This window comes from Meleagris gallopavo, chromosome 1 (genome assembly GCF_000146605.3).
Source record: "Meleagris gallopavo isolate NT-WF06-2002-E0010 breed Aviagen turkey brand Nicholas breeding stock chromosome 1, Turkey_5.1, whole genome shotgun sequence".
NCBI lineage: Eukaryota > Metazoa > Chordata > Aves > Galliformes > Phasianidae > Meleagris > Meleagris gallopavo.
Genome location: NC_015011.2, coordinates 52,778 through 72,512, shown reverse-complemented (window position 1 = coordinate 72,512; position 19,735 = coordinate 52,778). Strand labels below are relative to the sequence as shown.

The window sequence follows — 19,735 nt, the reverse complement described above, 5'->3', positions numbered from 1 at the left end:
GGGGGGAAGGATATCCAGACTGAAGCTGAGCCAAAAAAGGGATGGAGGGAAAAACTCTACCCTACGTTAGTTGTTTCTCAGTATCCAAAGTTTGTCTTTTTGGCAATACATTTAAATTTAAGGAAATTTCTCAATTCAAGACTTTCTTTACCCGAGACAGACAGGTGGTTACTGAGGAGACAAAACCCCTGGAATATTGAAGAACTTTTTTTTTTTTTAATCTTCAGCCAATTGTGAGTCTACAAATTATATTTTCCAGTGGTTTGCTTCACTGGGAAAGCTGGCATTCCTGGCCAGAATTCACCCTACCACAATTTTCACTCGGTTGCTGCATTCTGCCTTTGTCTACGACCGAAGCACAGACGCAGTGCAGTCATCTAGAGAGCTGGGATCTCCACTCTAAGGACAGCACTGCCCCTCTGACCAACGTCCCCACCTGCTGATCTGATCCTGAGCTGCAGAGAGCGCTTCCTCGGCAGCCACGCGGCGCTCCCTCTCCTCCTCCAGCTGCTCCTCCAGGTATCTCAGATCTTGCTTCGTGCTGCTATGTAAGTGCTCAGTTTCGGACAACCTGTCAGAAAATAAGCAAGCATGTGTCAAACAGGGCTAATTCCTGGCCTGCTCTGCTTCTGTTCTATTTACTGAGGCAGGAGGCGAACGGACGCCAGCTCTCTTCCACTTTGCACAGAAGACAGCTGTTTTTCATTACCACACTTGAATTATTTGGAAAGCAGGAAGGAGAAGAGCAGTCTCTCGAAGCTCCTGTGTCACATCAGTAAGGAATGAATGCGATCCTACCTTCCAAAAGCTGTTTACAAAGAGCACCAGGAACCACATGCTGGATTTCCATCGCAGACACATTCTCAGGCTAAAAGCATTGAGACTGTGCTAATTCATACACCTGGGAGGTCACTGAACAACTGGCCCATCAAGTCAGAGGTGTTAATTTGGCTGCTGATGGTCCATCATAACTGCTACTACATGTTTGGGTGGTGAGGCACTGGAACAGGTTGCCCAAGGAGGCTGTGGATCCCCATCCCTGCAGGCATCCGAGGCCAGGCTGGATGTGGCTCTGGGCAGCCTGGGCTGCTGGTTGGTGACCTGCACACAGCAGGGGGTTGGAACCAGGTGAGCACTGTGGGCCTGTGCAACCCAGGCCATTCTATGACTTAATGATCCTGTTTGCTCTCCACTGTTTGAAGCCCTGTGCAAAGAGACACTGCTAACTACAACTGTCCAGCACTGTGTGACAGCTCCTCCACTCAGCTGGGGAACAGAAGTGCTGAGAGCTCAGATGGAGCAGCCCAGCCAGGCTCCTCCCAGCCCCAGGACCTCCGTCAGGACTCGCACACCCCCCTGGTCCCACAGTACCTCAGCTGCAGCTCCTGTAGCTCCGGTGTGTAACTGCCTCCAGGCTCGTTCTTTTCTTGAGGTGCTCCGGGAGCAGCGTCAGTTGCAAATGACCCCTAAGCGAAGGCACAAACACAGGGCAGAGCGCACTGAATGAAGAGGACAGAAGCCAGCACAGTGCTGCTCCCGTAGCGGAGCCGCCTGCACTCAGTCTTGCCCTTCCCCTCACTTTGAGGGGGACCCTCACCATGCTCTTGTCCGCAGCCTGCAGCTCCTGGAGCTGCTTCTCCAGCACCAGGCAGCGGCTCAGAACCTCGCTGTACTGCTGGTGACTCTCACAGATGCTTCGGCCGCTACTGCGCAGCTGGAGGGAGAGGGCATTTTTCTCTTCGTAGACCTGAGACAGCTGAGAAGACAAATCCTGAGTCAAGAGCTCAAACGTTTCTATGACAGCAAAACTGTTTTCTGCATAACTGAGGGTAAGAATTCTATTGAGAATGCAGGTGCTGCCACAGTGCCCCTTTCTAAGGTCCGCTGATCGGTGATTGCCTCCAACAGCAGCTTGTGGCCAAGGTCTCAGCACAGGTGGCCCTAAAACATCAACACGATGTACAGGACTGCTCCTTGCTCCTCTCTTCCCTCCCGGAATTAAATCTGTGGGAATGGCTGGCTTAAGACCCAGCACTTCAAGCCAGAGGAACTTTGCACCGACAGAAACCTTCGGTTCAATACGGGGAAGAAAAATTCTGCACCTGAAAGTCCACACACCAGCACAGGACTGTCAGAGTGCCAAGGCAACAGCTCTGCTGTGAAGGACTGGGGTTGTATTCTGGGTTACATCAGGAGAAGCGAGGCCAGCAGACAGAGGGAAGTCACTGTCTGCTCTGCTTGGTAACCAGTAAGACCACACCTGGCATACAGTGACCAGTTTTGGGTCCCTCATTTCAAAATGGAGAAAGAAATGAGAGAGAGTCCAGGAAAAGGCTACAAAGATAGATGAGGGATTGGAGCACGTGATGGCTGTGAGAGCTGCACTGCTTTATCCTGGGAAAGAAAAGGCTGAAATGTACAGCAGTTCCCAATTACTCTGAAGGGAGCCATAAAGCAGACAGAGTCAAGTTTTTTGGCAGCAGCAGAAAATATAATAAGGGACTTATTTGTGGCTTGCAAAAACAAAATCATTTTCATTGAAAGTGAAGAGCAGCATTGGACAAGGACCCAGAGAGGTCTGAAGTGTCTCTTCTTGGAGGTTTCCACCACTACGGTAGGCAGGGGCATGGATGATCCGATGTAACACTGCTGGCAGCGCTGCTTTGAGCAGCAGAACAACATAAGGGATCACCTCCAGAAGTCTCTTCTAACCACTACTGACTCTGTGTACCTTTGGTGAATGCCCACACGAACAGAAAGCCCTGTTCCTCCTCCACGAGCCCCACTGAAGCCTGCCCACTTCCCCACATTCCTCAGCCCAAACTCTGCAAGCAGGAAGCACAGCTTGTACCTTGCTGTTTAACTGCTGAATTCGGAGCTCTTTTTGGTGCAGCTCTTTCAGGCTGTCATTTAGCTGAGCCCTCAGATGTTTGGTCTCTGCTTCCAGGCTTGAGAAGTCCCCTCTCACTGCTTCTGGATTGATCTGACAGGGAAAGAACAACAGGGAATCAACACAGGACCATCTGTTTCCATTTCCACTCCAAGCCCTACATTGTTCCTTGAAACTTGATCTGCACTCTACGGGGTGGGGGAAGAAAAAAATCGTGTGCACTTGGTTCTAGACTTTTCTTTACATATATGCACGTGAGTCAAAGGGATAAGACAGGATTCTTCCCTCCTCACCAACATAAAAGTGTGTCACCAGAGCATTACTGATGCTGGCAGGACAGCTCTGTCCTTGCAGGTAATGCAAAGGCTCTGCTGGTGAGCAGACCAAGCAGAGCACTCAACAGATTCCACTCCACTTTTTTAGAACTGTCATATGGAAAAAGAGGGCAGAAAGTACAACTTTCAACCCTCAGCCTCTCTGGGCATGAGCCAGGATTGTAGATTTCTGCCCAATACAAACAGCAATAAAAATCCCGTGAAAGACTTAAAAATTAGAACGCGATATTACAAAGGACTGAAACAGAAAAGAAGAGTTCAGATTCAGAACAGTGCAAGAAGCAATTCTAAAATCATCACACTGGAAGAGCTGAGAGGTTCCAGAAGGAACTGCTGAGAGGGAACTCAGGTGCCCAGGAAACCCCATCTCTTCTACTGTCCCAAACATCAGGAGCAAAGGGACGCAAGGTTAGGGCAGAGCTTTCTGAAAGCCTTCGAGTTGTGCTGTTGGCATAGGCCCAAATCCAATACCAGTCCACGTGATGTTTGACCTCCAAAATCCAAATACAACCAACAGGCCCTAATTTGGCTGAATTTCCATGCAGTACAGAATCTGAGCGTTTCCACCGACCTTCTTTTGGTACTGCTCTTCTACAGCTTGAGCCTTGCTGAGGGGCAGCCTCATTTCTTGCACGACCTGCTGCAATTGGCTCAGCTGCTGCTCTTTTTCTGCTATGAGCATCTGGTATTGCTCTTTGATGCTGCCATTCTGCTCTTCCCAGGTAGTTTTCTCTTGCCTGCAAAGCATCACGCAAAGGAAATTACCACAGTAATTAACAGTAATTACCACATACAACATCCATTCACCCAGCTCAGAACAAGGCAAGGAGGATTCCAACTACATCCTATCATTATCCCACGCCAGATAAGAAGTTGGATGTCAAAGACAAACTGAAGCAAAACCACTTCAGCACAGGAGCCCTAAAATCAGGGTTAAGGAGGTTGTCTCCATCGGCACCACCTCGGTCAAATATGCACATGAGAGCCATTGCATGGATTCCAACACACAGACATGGGCCTTGGCTTCACTTGTGCAGTAGGAGCTACCCAGGAAATAAGCCTCCAGGCTCCGTCATTCTCTCACTCATTACTTTGGGATCTCTGAAGAATCTGAAATTACTTCTTTCCCATTTCTAGAACAGAGCACGTTTGCCTGACTGGGTTTGGTCCAGGAGGGGATGACAACACACCAGCCTTAAATTACAGCCTTTCTTAATAGAAGACATAAAGCAAGTGAAACAAAGGATTAAATCATCATATAAAATGAGTATTTTCTATACAATTACATCAGATAATAAAGAGTGTTCATTTCATTGTCAGCTCAGAATGGAAAGCACTATGATTATATACAAATAAGTTGCAATACAAGAAACAGGTGATGCTTCCTCTGAAATGATGATATTGGCCACCATTGGAGGAAATAAATCATAGAACCATAGAATGGCCTGGGTTGCAAAGGCCCACAGTGGTTCCAACCCCTGCCGTGTGCAGGTCGCCAACCTGCAGCCCAGGCTGCCCAGAGCCACATCCAGCCTGGCCTCGGATGCCTGCAGGGATGGGATGAGCATCCACAGCCTCCTTGGGCAACCTGTTCCACTGCCTCACCACCCTCTGGCTGAACAACTTCCTCTTAACATCCAACCCAAACCTCCCCATTCTCAACTTAAAACCATTCCCCTTGTCCTGTCACCACCCACCCTCCCAAACAGCTTTTCCCCTTCCTGTTTATGTGCTCCCATCAAGTAAAACCAAAAAGGCCATTAAACTACTTTGCACGGGCACCTCCCTCCATTATGTTGGGCTGTAAATCCCCACCCTAAGTCTGATGCAAAGATCTGAACAAGGAAACGTGTGCCTGCTCCTGATGAGGGCAGGTGATGCAGCACAAGTAAGGCAGAGGCGCTCAGTGCTTTGCTTTCCAAAACGACCCACTGCCATCTCTGAGGCAGTGAGGAGAAAGGCAGCTCTCACCTTAGCTGCTGAAGCTCCTGCTGGTAGGAAACACACTCTTGCTCCAGCTGCTCCTGGCGGCGGTGCTGTTTGTCTGCCTCTTGCTGATATTCCTGCACTTGTGCCCTCAAGCGAGAGTTTTCAGCTGATTCTACCCCAACTTGTATGTATTGCTGCTGTAGATTCTTCAGCTCCCTCACCTTTAAATAAAGGGAAATATTGCTACGAATGTTAACTGAGCGAGCAGCTACGTCTGTTATTCACGAGCATTTAAGAATATTTTTCACTGCAGCATCACATTCAAATGACAGAGACAATGGAAATTCACATCAACTACTGCAGCAATCTACTAAGAAGAGTTCAGCAGAAAAGCACCTCCAAGAAGTCTGCTGTGTGGAAGAGTGCAGTGAGTTCTGAGACCTCCCATACAGCCCTGACACACATCAGCAGCGCTGCACAGTTCAAGAAAGCAGAAGATGCATAAATCTGGAAATAACTGAGATGCTGATGGAGAAGTGGGAAGTCATGGACTGTATCACGAAGTATCACCGCGTCACAGAAGGGATTTGCCTGAGTTGGAAGGGTCCCACTGGGATCTCTGAGTCCAACTCCTGGCTCCACACAGCGCTGCCTCAAATCATGTTTCTGAGAGGCTGCCCAAACCTCTCTTGCTGTGTTTGAGCTTCACGTGATGTGTGATTGCCCACCCTCTGGTTTGTCAAGGTCTCTCTGCAGGACCTCTCCACCCTCAGAGGATTCTGCAGCTCCTTCCAGTTCAGTGCTGTCCATAAGCATACTCAGCATACCTTCAAGTCCTGCACCAAGATGCTGATGAAAACACTGAAGAGCTCTGCAGAACCCCAGAGTGACCGGTTGCCAGCCTGAAGGAACCCCACTGACTACAACCCTCTGAGCCCAAGCTATCAGTGCTCAAGAAACATTTAGGTGTGGTACTGAGGGATGTGCTTTAGTGGGGTTATATTGGTGGAGGGTGGATGGGTAGACTGGATGATCTTGGAGGTCTCTTCTAACCTCGGTAATTCTACAATCAGCCAATTGTTCACCCATTGCATTATTCATTGGATAGCTGTATGCTGGAAGGACGCTCAGAAACAGCCTCAAAAGCTTCACTGAAATCCAAAACAATGACATCAACTGGCTTCCCTTGGAGAAATCTACCACGTTCTTAGATTTCTAGAAGAGACTGCAGAACTGACAAATCAAATGCACGAGCTGGTACAGATGTGGCCTAAGCAGACTAACAGAGAGCACATCTCTTACTTCTGTAATTCCATCTTTAAAACTGGGCTAAGAAGAGAAAACACCTTGAAAAGTTAATAAGGAAACCATAGTTCAGCTTCCATATGTCACAGAGACTAACAGATGACACATACTACATCCACAGGATCTGATGGAGTGCACCCAAAGGTGATGAGGTCATTGGGAGGCAACTCTCAACTACTTCTGAAAGATCACAATGATGAGAGGGGTTTTGAAGGCTGGAAGAAATGTCATCCTTACCTTCAAAAAGGGCAAGGAGGAGGATGGAGAAAGGCAGTCTGCTCAGCCTCACCTCAATCTTACCAAGGAGATGGAGCAACTAATCTTGGAAACTATTTCCAGATACACAAAAGAACAAGTTGGCCAGAGGAATTGTGGAAATCCTCCACTGGAGATATTCAAAACTCAAGCAGAAGTTGCTTTGGTCAACCTGCTCCAGCCAACCTGTCAGAGCAGAAGGGTCAGACCAGAAGACTTCAGAGCTCCCATCCAACCTCAGTTCTTTCAAGGTTCTGTGAGGATGATGATATGTTTTTAACTCTGTGAAAGACATGTCTAACTGTGCTGAATTTTAAGATCTGAAGAACCTAATCTCTTCTAAAGCTTTAAGTAAGAGCGGGAAAAGAAAACAAGGACTTACTAATCTGTCTCTGTCGTTCTGCAGGGAGGACAGAGCCTTCTTAAGACTCAGCACTTCTGATGGAGTTGTGACAGGGCTCCCTTCTGCTTGCTGCCTCACTTCTTCCACCCTACGTGTTTTGTCCAGTTCATCCAGCAGACGGTCTCTCTCGTCCTGCAGGCTTGCCATCGCCTTGGAGAAAGATTTGACTTGGTTGGAAGAGCCTTCCAGTTCTGAAGACAAACGGAGAAGCTCATCATCTTTGGCTCTGATCTTCTGCTTAAGATCCTCAATCTGTGCCAAGAGACCTCTTTCATCAGCAGCTCTCTGCACTTCTGTAAGCTCAGACTTCAGGGTGTCTCGGTCCCGGGCAGTGGAATTTTGCTCCTCTTGCAACTGAAGCATCTTTTTCTGAAGATTCTCCACTAGATTTTGTTGTTCCCCTAAGTCTGCAGAATATTTCTGCTTCAAAGCTTGAAGCTCCTCTTTGGTCTGGTCCCAGCTATCCTGAAGAGAGCTCATGGACTTCCCGAAAGACTGAATTTGGGCTCTGAGATCTTTGTTTTCATCCGTGACTGCAAGAAATTTCTGTTCCATTTCCATGAGGTCCCGTGCCAGCTCTGCTACTCTCTCTTCCGCTGTTTCTGTTTCATTCCTCATTATTCCGGCATCATGATGCAGGTGCTTCAATTCCTTTTTGAGCCTGTCCTCAGCCTCTCCCACTCTCCTGGTTGCATCCTTCTGAACACTTACTAGCTCCTCCTCAACTTCAGTTATCCTCTGCTGCGAGAGCACGAGCTTACGGCGCAGCTCTTGTGCCTCTTCCTCCCGGGCCTTGAGCTGTGCTTGACACTCCATGATAGGACTCCCCTCAGTCAATGCTGTCATCTCGCTCTGAGCTCGGGACAGAGAGGATTTAAGGGTTTCAACCTCTTGAGACATACTGACTTTATCCTCCGTCAGGACTTCCATGCTCCTCTTGAGATCGTCCTGAGTACGCTCAGACTCCTTCAGCTGTGTTTCCATGATTGCCTTCTCCTTTTCCAGAGCCTGGATTCGCTGAAGCTGAGTTTTGAGAAGTTGCTTCTGTTGGGAATCCTTAATTGAAATTACTTGGTTCAGATCTTCTCTATACCTCACCAGGTCTGCACTCAGCTTGGCGTTCTCCGAGTTGAGGTCATCCATCTGGCTATGAAAAATTCTGATTTCCTCCTTCAGCTTATTGTTTTCAGCAGCAGCCTCTTGGATTATCTGGTCTTTTTCCAAGATTATAACGAGGTGGCGTTCCTCCAGCTGTTTGTACTCTCTCAGTATACGGTCTCTGTCATCCTGCAGAGATGACATGGACTTGGTGAAGGAGTCCAGTTGTGCCTTCTGCTGTTTGCCTTCTTCTCTGATTATTTTCATCTTTTCAGTGAGATGATCAAGTTTATCGTTAAGTTTGCTCTTCTCAATTTCCAAAGCCTTTTTATCTTCTTCTTCCTTGCTTAGCCTACGCTCCAACAGTGTAATGTCTTCAGAATGTTGCTGCTGTAATTCAGACAGAGCAGCCGTGACTGCTTCTTCCTTGGCAGATAGCAAAGTAACGATCTTTTGATCTTTGGCACTCGTTTCTTCATGCAGCTTATTCGTTAGGTCCTTGGAAGCCTGCAGATCAGCCTCAAGCTGTTCACAGCTGAATTTAAAATTCTGGATACTGTTCTCTTGTTGCTTGACCATACTCTCCAACTCTCCTCTGACCAGCTCACATCTGGCAAAGGAACTCTGCAAGTCAGCAAGCTGGTCTTTCAGGCTCCGGATTTCTGACTCCAGCTTCTGCTGTTCATCCTGGGACTCGCTGTATAGTTTCTGAGACCCTTCCAGCTGAGTTAAAAGCTCCTTTTTTTCTGCCTGCAACATTTCACATGTCTCTTGATGCTGCTGAATCTCCCTCCTGGACTCTGATTCCCAGTCTTTCTTGTTGCATTCCAGTCTGAAAAACAGAGAAGGGAAGATCAGTCCCAAATCAATGAGGTATTTCAGGATCCAAAACCACACTAACAGTTTTCATTGATTATATTAATTGAGAAAAGACGCCAAATTAGTTTTCCAATGATTAGCACTGAATCAGGCTTCCAAAGGGAGTGACTGAGTCACCATCCCTGGAGGCATTTAAGAGACATTTATGTGGCACTTACAGAAATGGTTTAGTGGTGGACTTGGTGGTGTCATGTTGACATTTTAACTCGATAGTCTTAAGGGTATTTTCCGACCTAAATGATGCTACAGGCACATTAGCAACGACACGATAGTCCTCTCTAGAATGTGCAGCTACTAAGCCCCTCTCAGTCCCACTTATACCTTCAGTCTTTCAAAGGAGAAATTTATTTCCCCATACAGTGAGGCTCAAATTTTGTTTTCTACAAACAAAGGTGCTGTTCTCCTGTGGTTGGTATTCATTTCACATTCATTTCACAACATACAACATTTCGATCAAACTTTGTAGGACAGTTTTCCTCATGAAAGAATGGCTTGTTTTTAAGTATTGGAAATTCCAAGGCTAACATTTTGTTATGCTTCTTCAGCTCCATCTTTCCCTCAAAATCTGATCTGGGATCAAATTGGAATTATATATCCCCCTTCTCTATTGACATACCAAGCTTAATCTCTAAAATTAACAGCTTTCTCATAGAATCCTAGAGTGGCTTGGGTTGAAAAGGACCACAATGCTCATCTAGCTTCAACCTCCTTGCCATGGGCAGGGTCGCCAACCAGCAGCCCAGGCTGCCCAGAGCCACATCCAGCCTGGCCTCGGATGCCTGCAGGGATGGGATGAGCATCCACAGCCTCCTTGGGCAGCCTGTTCCACTGCCTCACCACCCTCTGGCTGAAAAACTTCCTCCTCATATCCAACCTAAACTCCCCTGGCTCACATTAAAACCATTCCCCTTGTCCTATCATTATCCACCCTCGTAAACAGCTGTTCCCCCTCCTCACCTCTGGCTGCTGACTCTGTAAAGGAAATACATTGACACCATCTTAATCACCATCACCTTCTTTACCTGGATATATGAATCTGAAGTTCTTCCACTTGTGTAGTCATCTGCTTCATCTGGTCCTTCAGCATAACACAAGTTTCCTCTTTCAAGCGTATTTCTTCCTCCTTCTTTTGAATCGTTTCTGTGAACTTCTTCTCCCATGTTTTGGATTCATCTATCACTCTGTCCCTATCATCCTGAAGAGAAGACATGCTCCTGGTGAAGGCTGCAAGCTGGGCCAGCGTTTTGTTCAGACTGCCTTCCAGTTCCTTGGCTTCTCGATCTTTTGTTGTCAAGGAGCCCTGAACATCACGAACCGTCGTTTCCATGTTGTCTTTCTCCCTCTGCAAAGCTGCCAGCTTCTCTTCCATATTTTTCATCTCCTTCGAGTGCTTGTCTTTCTCCCGTTCCAGTCTTCTCTCGAAGTCCTCATCTTTCTTCTTCATTTGAAGTAGAGTGCTCTCTTTGTTCGCCCGTAACTCTTCTTTTATTTTGACGCTCTCTGCCAGGACTCTCGCCGCCTCGCTCTGAGTGTCATCCAACACCACTCTGCAGCGAGCAAGCTCTGCCTGGGCCTTCTTGGTGTCTTCTGCTGCTTTAGCTAAGGTCTCTTTGGCTGCTTCCAAATCCTTCTGAGACTCGCTCTGGACAAATTCCAGAGCTTTAACAGTTCTTTCTAAACTACTGATCTTCTCCTGGTTTTTAATACAGTCCTTCTGCAGCTGCTTAATCTCCTGCTGCTTCTGCTTCAGCAGCTCCTGAAGCTCCTTTACATGCGTGCTACTGTCTTCCCTCCAAGTGCGTTTCAACTTTTCTAAATATTCCTTTTGGTTTTCTGAACTTGCTTTGCTTTTCTCCTTTGCCATCTGACGTTTCTCCTCCTCCAGTTCACGTACTGCTCTCTGCAAACTCTGAAGCTCATGTTTCAGTTGTTCATTTTCAATCTGGGAGTCTGTTGCATCTTGCTGATAATTTCCAATACTGCCATTAAGTTCTGCCAGCTGATTCATGAGCCTTTCCTCCAAATCATCCTTCTCAGCCTCTAAAGCGTCCTTCAGTTCTGTCATCCTGATGAGGTCCTCCTTGGTATTTTGGACTGTTTCTTCCATCTTTGCCACTGTGTCCTGGAGAACGTTTAATTCAAGGACTTTTGCTTCCATCTGGGCCTCTAAAGCCCTTTTCTCACCTTCTAAAGCCTCCACAATCCTGCGGATATCATCCAGCTGTTGCTCTGAAGCCCTTCTACTCTCCTCTAGTTCAGTGATTCGCTCTGTCAGCTCAGCTATCTCCTTTACGTAGGTATTAAGATCCTCAGGTGGGCTACTACCAACTTCAAAAGCTTTTTGTTCTAGCTCTGCATTAGGAGACTTTGGTCTAAAATTTAAGTCCATTTGATTTTCAGACCTCTCTATTGGTGGTGGTGTAGCAACTGCCTGATTTGTTTCTTCCTCTGTTGTCTTCAGGGAAACATACTTGTCTAACAGCTCTCTGCTTTCTTCTAGCTTGGATTCTGTTAACTGCAAGTGATGCTTTAAGTCTGTGATTTCTTGAGTAAGAGACTCCTTTTCCACCATTACAGCTTCTAGCTGAGTAGAAAGAGACTGATAATCCCTCCTAGAGCTCTCCAGCTCTTCTTTCAGGTTAGCGTTTGAAAGGAAAGCTCCATCGTCAGTCCTGTGCAGATCCCCACCTGTGGGCTGCATCTCTGCTCTAAGCTTCTCATTCTCCTCCTCTAGTTCCAGAATCTTTTGTTGCTTTGATTTTGCAAATTTCCTCATTTTCTCTTTCATTCCATCGATCTCCTGTTCAGCTTCCTGCAGCTGCTTATCCGTCTCTTCTTTTTTCGCTTCAGCACTTTTCAGCTTCATGAAAATCTCCTGCTTTTCCTGCCTCACGGTTTCCAAAACACGCTGAATCCGCTCGGTCTCATTGCTCACATTCTCATATGACTGCAGGAGAGTTTCATACTCTTTCTGAAGCTCCCCGTGTTTCTCTTCCCACTCAGTGCTCTCAGCAGCCTGCAGGCATTTCAAGGACTCCATCTCCTTCTCCTGCTTCTCTTTCTCTAGGAGAACTCCATCTAGTGTCAACTTCAGGTTTTTACAGCAGCCGTCAAGATTCTGATTTTCTCCAAGGACCTTATTAACTTCTGCAATAAGTTTTTCTCGCTCTTCAGTGAGACTTGCTATTTTTTCTGTTAAAGTACCTGTTTCTTTAACATGGCCACCTATTTGGCTTTCCATATTATTCAACTTGACACAAAGATTCTCAATAGTAGTTTTGGCATTTGCCAACTCCTCTTTCAGTGATTTACTCTCCTTTAATGCCTCTTTTCTAGAAATAAGTGCAGCTTGCAACTTCCTCTGCATTTGATTCTTCTGTTTAGCTGCTTCTGCATCATCATCTTGCTTGTGCTGAATTTCAAGCAGCTCGGTTTGCAGTCGCTTGCTCTGTTCCTCGTGTGCCTGAGCTTGAGCTTCAATCTGACTACACAGACTTTTAACAGAATCTTCTTTTTCCAGCAACTGTGCCCTTGCATTAGCAAGAGCTTCACTTTTCTCCCTTAACTGCAAGTTAAGGAATTCAATTTCTTCATCCTTTTGATGCATAAGCGTTTTCAGGTCTTCCAATCTGTCTTCTCTGGAAATTTCCACCTGACCTTCCTCCAGTTCTCTCCGAAGTCTTGCAGCCTCAGCTTCAGCTTGGTCAGAGGTTCTAGCCAACCCTTCTGCCTCTGCCAACAACTGTGCCACGCGCTGTTGCAAATTAAAGACTAATTCCGATTTGCAAGCTAGTTCACCTTCCATACAGCCAACCTTATGCTCCAACTCCTCCTTCTCCATCTGCAGTTTTTCAAGTTCTGCTTTAAACTCTTCCCCAGAAACATCCGTGACTTGCACAAGTTTGCTGTTTGTAGAATTTCCTGCTTCCAAGCATGAAGAATCCAAAGAGCCTTGATTCCCAGGAACGCTCTCTGTTGATCCTCTCTGTTCCTGGAGTTGCCTGAGCTGAGCTTGGATGCTTTCCTTCTCTTTCATCTGCATGTCAAATTGTTCTTGAAGGATGTTGTAATCATCTTTCTGCTGTTTGAGCTGTTCTCTGTGATGCCTGTCTTTTTCTTGAGCCTTCTTTATAGTGTCTTTGCGAGATACCAGGGCTTCCTGAAGCTTTTTCTGAAGTTGCTCTTTTTCTTGTTCAAGAGTTGAAACTCTCTCTTTCAGAGTAGACATCTGGTTTTCTTCAAGATTTGTAGCTGCTGCATCGTTTCCTTCATTTTCTTCATCATCTTTTGGGCCTTCGTTGGTTTCAGTCGGTTTGTCAGCAACTGCCTGACTTCCCATGATTTCAGCCTTAATTGAATCAACGTTTGTCTTATCTTGCAAGCTCTGCTTCATTTCCTCAATCACTGCCTGTAACTGTGCTTCAGTGGCTTCCTTACCCAGCAGCTCCCTCCGAACGCTCAGCAGCTCAGACTCCTTTTCAGAAAGCAGCTGGATTAGATACTCCTCCCTGGGCGAGCTTTCCAGATTCGCTCCTTGGCTTATCCTACTCACCATATGCTCTTCCCCTTCAGCTTCTTGAGCCACCGAGGTTTCTGACTCAGGCTCCATTTTCAGCTGTACCAACTTGTTCTCCAACTTGCTAACCTTCCTCAGGAGCTCCTTCCTGTTAACAAGTGCTGCCTGCAGCTTTCGCTTCACCTGCTCGTTTTCCCGTTTCAGAATCTCAAGTTCATTTGCTGATTCCTCGCCCTCCTTGCACACTGCCGCTGTCTCATACTGCTGCTCAGACACCTCACAGTTCAGATACGTCTCTTCCGCTTCTGCGTTTCGGTCTTCTCCCTCCCGGGCTTTTAATAAGACGCTTGTTTGCTCTTTGAGACTCTTCAGCTCAGTTTCCAGAGAAAACTTCTCTTCATTCAGCAGTACCATTCTTTCAGACATGCTGATGCTGATCTCTGTCATCTGCTGTTCTTTCTCCAGCAGGGTTTGCTGCAGGTTCTCTATGCACCTGCTACGTTCAGCAACAAGCTGCTCCAGGCCTGCTGCTTCGCGGCCCTTGGAGGCTAAGCTTTGGGAAAGCTCTTCCGTCTCAGCCCTGTATTTCCTCAGCAGTTGTTCCAGATCAAGGGCTTCGCATTCCTTCTTCTGGATCTGGCTTTGCATGTCTTTTAGTTGCACGTCCTGATCAGAGAGCTGAAGTTGCGCTTCATCCAAATCTTTTTGTAAGGCTTCGATTTTAACCTCTTTGGATTTAAATTCATTTTTTAGGCTTTGGATCTGTTCCTTCAGAAGACTGCTCTGGCTGTCTGACAGCCTCTGCTTTTCAGAAAGAGCTAGATCTTCCTCCAGCTGCTTCACTTTCTCCTGCAGTTCTGTCACGGCTGAAAGGTTCTTCACCTGACACAGGAGCTGATCTCTCTCTTCAGCCAAAGCACAGAACGAGCTGTCAGAATCCTCCATCTTTTTCCTGTATTCTTCAGCCAACTGGTTTAACCTCTTAATTTCTGCATCTCTTTCTCCCAGATCTTTCTTATAGGATTCCTCCGATTTCTGCAGAATCATTTGCAGTTCCGCAGTTCGGTTCTGCAGATTTATCAGCTCTTGAGATCGAGAGCTGCCTGGCTCTGGAAGCGCTGCAGAGGTTTCCTGTGTTGCTCCCATCTCCCCTGTGCCATGCACAAAGGTCTCTTGGGGTACTTCTTGAAGATCGGCCCTGTTTTCCGGAAGCACATTAATTGGCTGTATTTCCGTTTCTCTCTGTAACGAGCTACTGTCCAACTCATTTTGTGTACTTGACACCTTTTGCTCTTCCATCTCAAGAAGCCAAGTCTGGGAATTCTCTTCCAGCTGGTTAGCTTCTCCTCCTGCTTGGTTAACTGCACAAGTTTGGTTGTTTGGGTCCTTGAGCTGCCCTTTTAGGAATGCAATTTCTTCTTGAGCTTTTTTCAGTTCCAGCAGCAAAACGGACAGCTCTTTCTGTTTCTCTGCAGCAAGACATTCTCCAATTCCAGACGGGCAGTATTCTTCAGTAAACTGCTCACCTCCATTGGGAAAGCCATCTGCTCTTGCCTGAAACACAACACAAGGTTTCAAATTTCCTTCGAATCCTGCCAAAGGAGCACTTTTCATTGTCCCTACCTCATGCTAGCAGTTGCAACTAATAACAGCCTCATTAACAACAGGAGGATCCTCAGTTCATTTCCCTTCCTGTAGTTGTGGCATGAGAGTCTGGCTTTAGGATTAGACCATAAATGAAGCTTCCTGCTATTGAAGTGTCTCAGTTCTGTGATTCTCAGAGATATCCTTCTGGACTTATCCAACCGTATTTTAAGACTACAGATACTGGCATTATATCCACAGCCTCTGAACGAGGAGGTTTTGTCCTTTACTTTTCCTGTCTGTTTAACGTGGACAAGAATCCACGTAGACACCCCTTCCAGTGTGTGTTTATCTCTGAAGTGAGAACACTAAACAAAACATCTGATCTAAAGTGCTTGGCTTTTTCCAAACATTAATCTTAAGATTTCCTTCCACCCCCAAATACAGATGACAAAAGAAGAACGATCAAATCCTTGCTGGAAAGCATGGATCATCACTCTGCAAATAGGTCAGCACCTTGTGCTGCAAAGGCTAAGTTACCATATCCATGTATGCGTACAATATTGAAAAGTAAATACCAGTGGGTGAAATTTGTACCTCAGGTAGGACCGAAGTGTCACCAGAAGGCTTTTGCCCTTCAGAATTCACCACCTCTCCTGACACACCTAGAGATAAAATGTACATGTCACCATCAGCAAATCAGATGCACAGTAGACAACTGGAAAGAAAATCCCTGGGTCTGGAGATCCTCCAAATTCCCAGGTAGGAAATACAAGAGTTTGAGCAATGCACTTGGTCCAGGTATCCCCAAGCTCTGCAGATGCAAAACATCCTGTATTTACTGCATGCTGACATCACCTAAGTCTACATCACGTGTAACTGCAACAGAATAATGAAGAGACATAGACAGAGTGAACTAATACGCTTTTACTCTTCCAAAAAGAACAAAATTTATTCATGAACCCTGTAGTTCCACCCCTTCTTTGAGAAAATAATGTTTCTCTACAAGCTAACAGTTCTGTTTTATTTCCAGAAGACTTAAGCTCAAAACTCACAGGTTTTACAGGTGGTACAAGATGGTTCTTTTCTTGTTAATAAAGAAAAAATAAAGAAAATTATTAAGTGCATTAAGAAACCAAGGCTGTAAACTCAAGCCATTTAACGTTAGGAATCACCAGAGTTTACAGCTGCTCATTCAGTTTCACTTTTGCTATTCTATATACATTTATATTAAAAGCATACGCATCCAAGCAATTAAGTAAACAATCATCTCTTCACGCAGTGCAAGAGGGCAGAGATTTGAGCACTTAAATAGGGCATTCCTGATTTTTAGAATTTGGAACGTGGGGGAGGGATGTTTGGTAACACCTGAGGCTAAAAAATCTTATTAGCTCTCAGACAGGAACTCCTCAGTACTTCATCTTAAATCTATTCTGCTCATCAGAATAGACTTAACTACTCAACAGCCTCTGCATCTGCAGTCTCCTTCAAAACCTTCTCCCTTCTCATCTTACCTACTACTTTCTGTTCATGTATTCTCACCTGCCTGCCTTCGTATTTTCTCTTCCACCTTCTCCGTATCTTATCTCCTCTACATCTTTAGATTTTGACTTCAAAGCTCTTCTTTCCAAATCACTTTGGACTTTTCCTGGCAGTGCAATGTTGAGGTCAGCATGCTTTATTCTGTGCCCTTACCTCCAGACGCAGCAGAGCAGTCTATGCAAGAGGCTGAATCTTCCAGAATCTGCACGTCTTGCATTTTCTCCTCGGATCCACCGTTCTCGTTCTATCAGTGGGAGAAAGCACACTTAGTCTTAAGCTACAGCCTTTGCAGCAGCAAAGCTGCTGTTCAACCAAGCGTAGAGCAAAAACTGGCAATCACTACTTCAGACCCAACTCTGATGCCTAATGGAAATAAAAGGTGGTTTAGTTATGATCCTAAGCAAGAGACAGGGATATATCTCAGCAAATTAGGACATCAGTTCAGATTTAGGATGTTTTCCATTCTGAAAAGCCCACTTCCTGCTCTCCTGGCAGTAGCTGGACACCTGCTGGCTGACAGGAAGCCACAGGTGAAGTCTTTATTTTGTCTTTCTTATGCATCCAGCTTTAAAAGAGTCTAGAAATAAAAAATCCACTCCCACTTCAACTGGAAAAACAATTTTTTAATTTTTTTTTATTATTTTTTTTTTAAGTTAAGACTGAAAACAATGAATAGAAGTAACTTTTGCTGTTAACTATCTGGAAAGTAAGCACAGAGGGTCACCCAGTCAGACAAGGGCCATCTCCAGTCCCATGTTTTGGAGCACTTTTGCCACTGCCAGCTGAAATGGAACATACAGGATGCACCAAAACAATTTGTGCACACAACCCAAACCCTTGTATTGGGCTTGAGTTCACAGGTGTTTTGGGCTGAAGTAATAGGTCAGGGGCACAAGTGGCAGTACAGAGCTGTCCAAACATGAACGCTACGTAAAAGCTATTTATGTGGACTATACAGTTATTTTACCTACATGTCTGGTGTTGAAATGGACACTTCCAGCACTGGATTCACAGACTGATTTTCAATACCGCTTTGGTCAAGGTGAATCACATGCTAAAGCACTGTTCTCTCCACTGCCTCTAAAGGGGCTCTAGGAAGTAGCTGACAGGCTTACATCTGCCCTTGGAAAGACCATGAGCACACAGACATTTATGTGTGTGTGTGAACCTGCTGGACCACCAGCTTACACCCCAACGCCAGGCTCGGGGTAAAGCAGGATGTACTGACTCTGCACTTGCAAGCCCCAACTGTCAACTTTTGCCCTGATTACTCCACAGCAACAAACACTTAAGGAACCCATCCTTTGGCATATGCACACGTAACACCTTCCATCCCCATTTTTAAATCAATAGCCAATAAGAAAAGTCAATAAATGTGACACTTCACCTTACGCTGTGCAATCACTGGAGGAGCAGAGGAGCTGGAGTGTTTACACTACCAACTGTCTCTGTGTTGCAGAGGACTGTATTAGATAAGACCCAGCATCACCTTCTCCCCGCTGCTGGCAGATGGGAGCAGAGCAGAGCAGTCTGGAAGGAGCCCAGACCTTGCTCTAAGCTAACAACTCTACAGCTTGGGATGGATACAGAGGCAGCCATCTCCGTCACCTTGCTGATGGAACCTGAAGCAAAGCAGAAGGTATCCAGACCTTCCTGCAATTCTGCACAAAGCTGTTTGTGGTGGAAGCGTACAAAGATACACCATAAGTCTTCTGTTTGACAAAGAGAAGTCAGCGTGCTGCCAGACCCCCCATCGGGGCAGTAGGGACAGGAAGGTTTGAAAGGCATCCTGTAAAGACAGCTAAGCCTTTGGAACTGTGTATCCTGAGAACTCTCTAGTTTAGCCTATGGTTTTGCTGAAGAACTAACTCATAAGAGGTAGAAAATAGCAAGAATATGGATTGGGCGGATGAAGGACACAAGAATTCCAAACAGCAAAGGGAAATGTGGCCTGATAAGAACACAGGACAAGCAGTATTTGGAAGCTATTTCTGTCTTTCGCCATTAATCCAGTTAATAATAACCTTCCAAAGAGGATTGTTAAAAAAGGCCATCACAGCTTAGCTGTTTTAAGGGCAGTCCTTGACCTGTTTTAGTTTTGACTTTTTCCAGCTGCTTAATCATTACCTCTGAATTTTCTGCAACCATTGTAGCTTCCTGCTGAGGCTCCTGGAGAACAAGTTGGGACCTCTCTGAAACATTGAAAAAAAAAAATACACACATTAAACAATTTATTTGAAAATGAAAAGTCTTATTTAGAAAGCAATACAATATTCTTCCAGGAAGATCAGAGAACAGGACACAGAGCTTACATAGTGAAAATATACCACACTGCCATGGGACAATGTGCTTTTTCCCCCTGAAAAAAAAGAACTACCAAAGCACAATACAGATTTTAAGCACCTTTTAGAAAATAAGATATTACTGTTCTTTTTCCCCTGAGAAAGGAAAATGGGGAGGGACATGACGATCAGTTCTCCCCAGAAACAAGTGATAGGATGCATGGGAACAGCACAAAGCTGCATGGGGGGAGATTCAGACTGAGTATTTGATAGCATTTCTTTACCATGAGGGTGGGCAAACACCAAAGCAGCCTTCCAAGAGTGATGGTTGATGCCCCACCCTCATCAATTCTCAAGAGCCATTTGGATTCCACCTTCAGTAATGAGCTCCAAATTTTTGTTAGCCCTGCCACGTTCAGGCAGCTGCAGTTGATCTTTGTGGCCCCTTCCAAATGAACAACTCTACTTTTTTCTTACCTAGTTTGAAATCATAGGACAGCCAATAGAGTATCAGGATGCTTTTTTTTTTTTTTAATTGCATTTCTTTTAAAACAAAGAAACAAACTTTCTTACAAAGGACAGGGAACAAATTACTGTTGTAGCAGAATACTTCAAATTTCATTGGGATAAAAATGAAATGAGAAAATCAGAGAAGAAGACACTGAAGGGCTACTGTCCAAGTCAAGAATGGCACAAGAATTCAGCTGCTGTTTGAGT

General features: G+C 45.7%; 1 protein-coding gene across 1 annotated transcript in view; it reads right to left on the bottom strand.

The window, feature by feature from the left end:
* Window positions 1-171: 171 nt before the first annotated feature.
* The window catches only part of GOLGB1 (golgin B1), a 34,148-nt gene continuing 14,584 nt past the window's right edge, over window positions 172-19,735 (bottom strand). The window contains exons 10-20 of the mRNA XM_010709112.3: window positions 18,864-18,928; window positions 16,890-16,980; window positions 15,792-15,859; window positions 10,117-15,164; window positions 7,097-9,047; window positions 5,197-5,375; window positions 3,797-3,962; window positions 2,852-2,983; window positions 1,598-1,756; window positions 1,372-1,466; window positions 172-571 (exon numbers count right to left, since the gene is read on the bottom strand). Of these exons, the coding sequence (XP_010707414.1) occupies window positions 400-571; window positions 1,372-1,466; window positions 1,598-1,756; window positions 2,852-2,983; window positions 3,797-3,962; window positions 5,197-5,375; window positions 7,097-9,047; window positions 10,117-15,164; window positions 15,792-15,859; window positions 16,890-16,980; window positions 18,864-18,928 (8,126 nt within the window). The 3' untranslated portion in view covers window positions 172-399. The remainder of the gene's footprint in view (window positions 572-1,371; window positions 1,467-1,597; window positions 1,757-2,851; window positions 2,984-3,796; window positions 3,963-5,196; window positions 5,376-7,096; window positions 9,048-10,116; window positions 15,165-15,791; window positions 15,860-16,889; window positions 16,981-18,863; window positions 18,929-19,735) is intronic.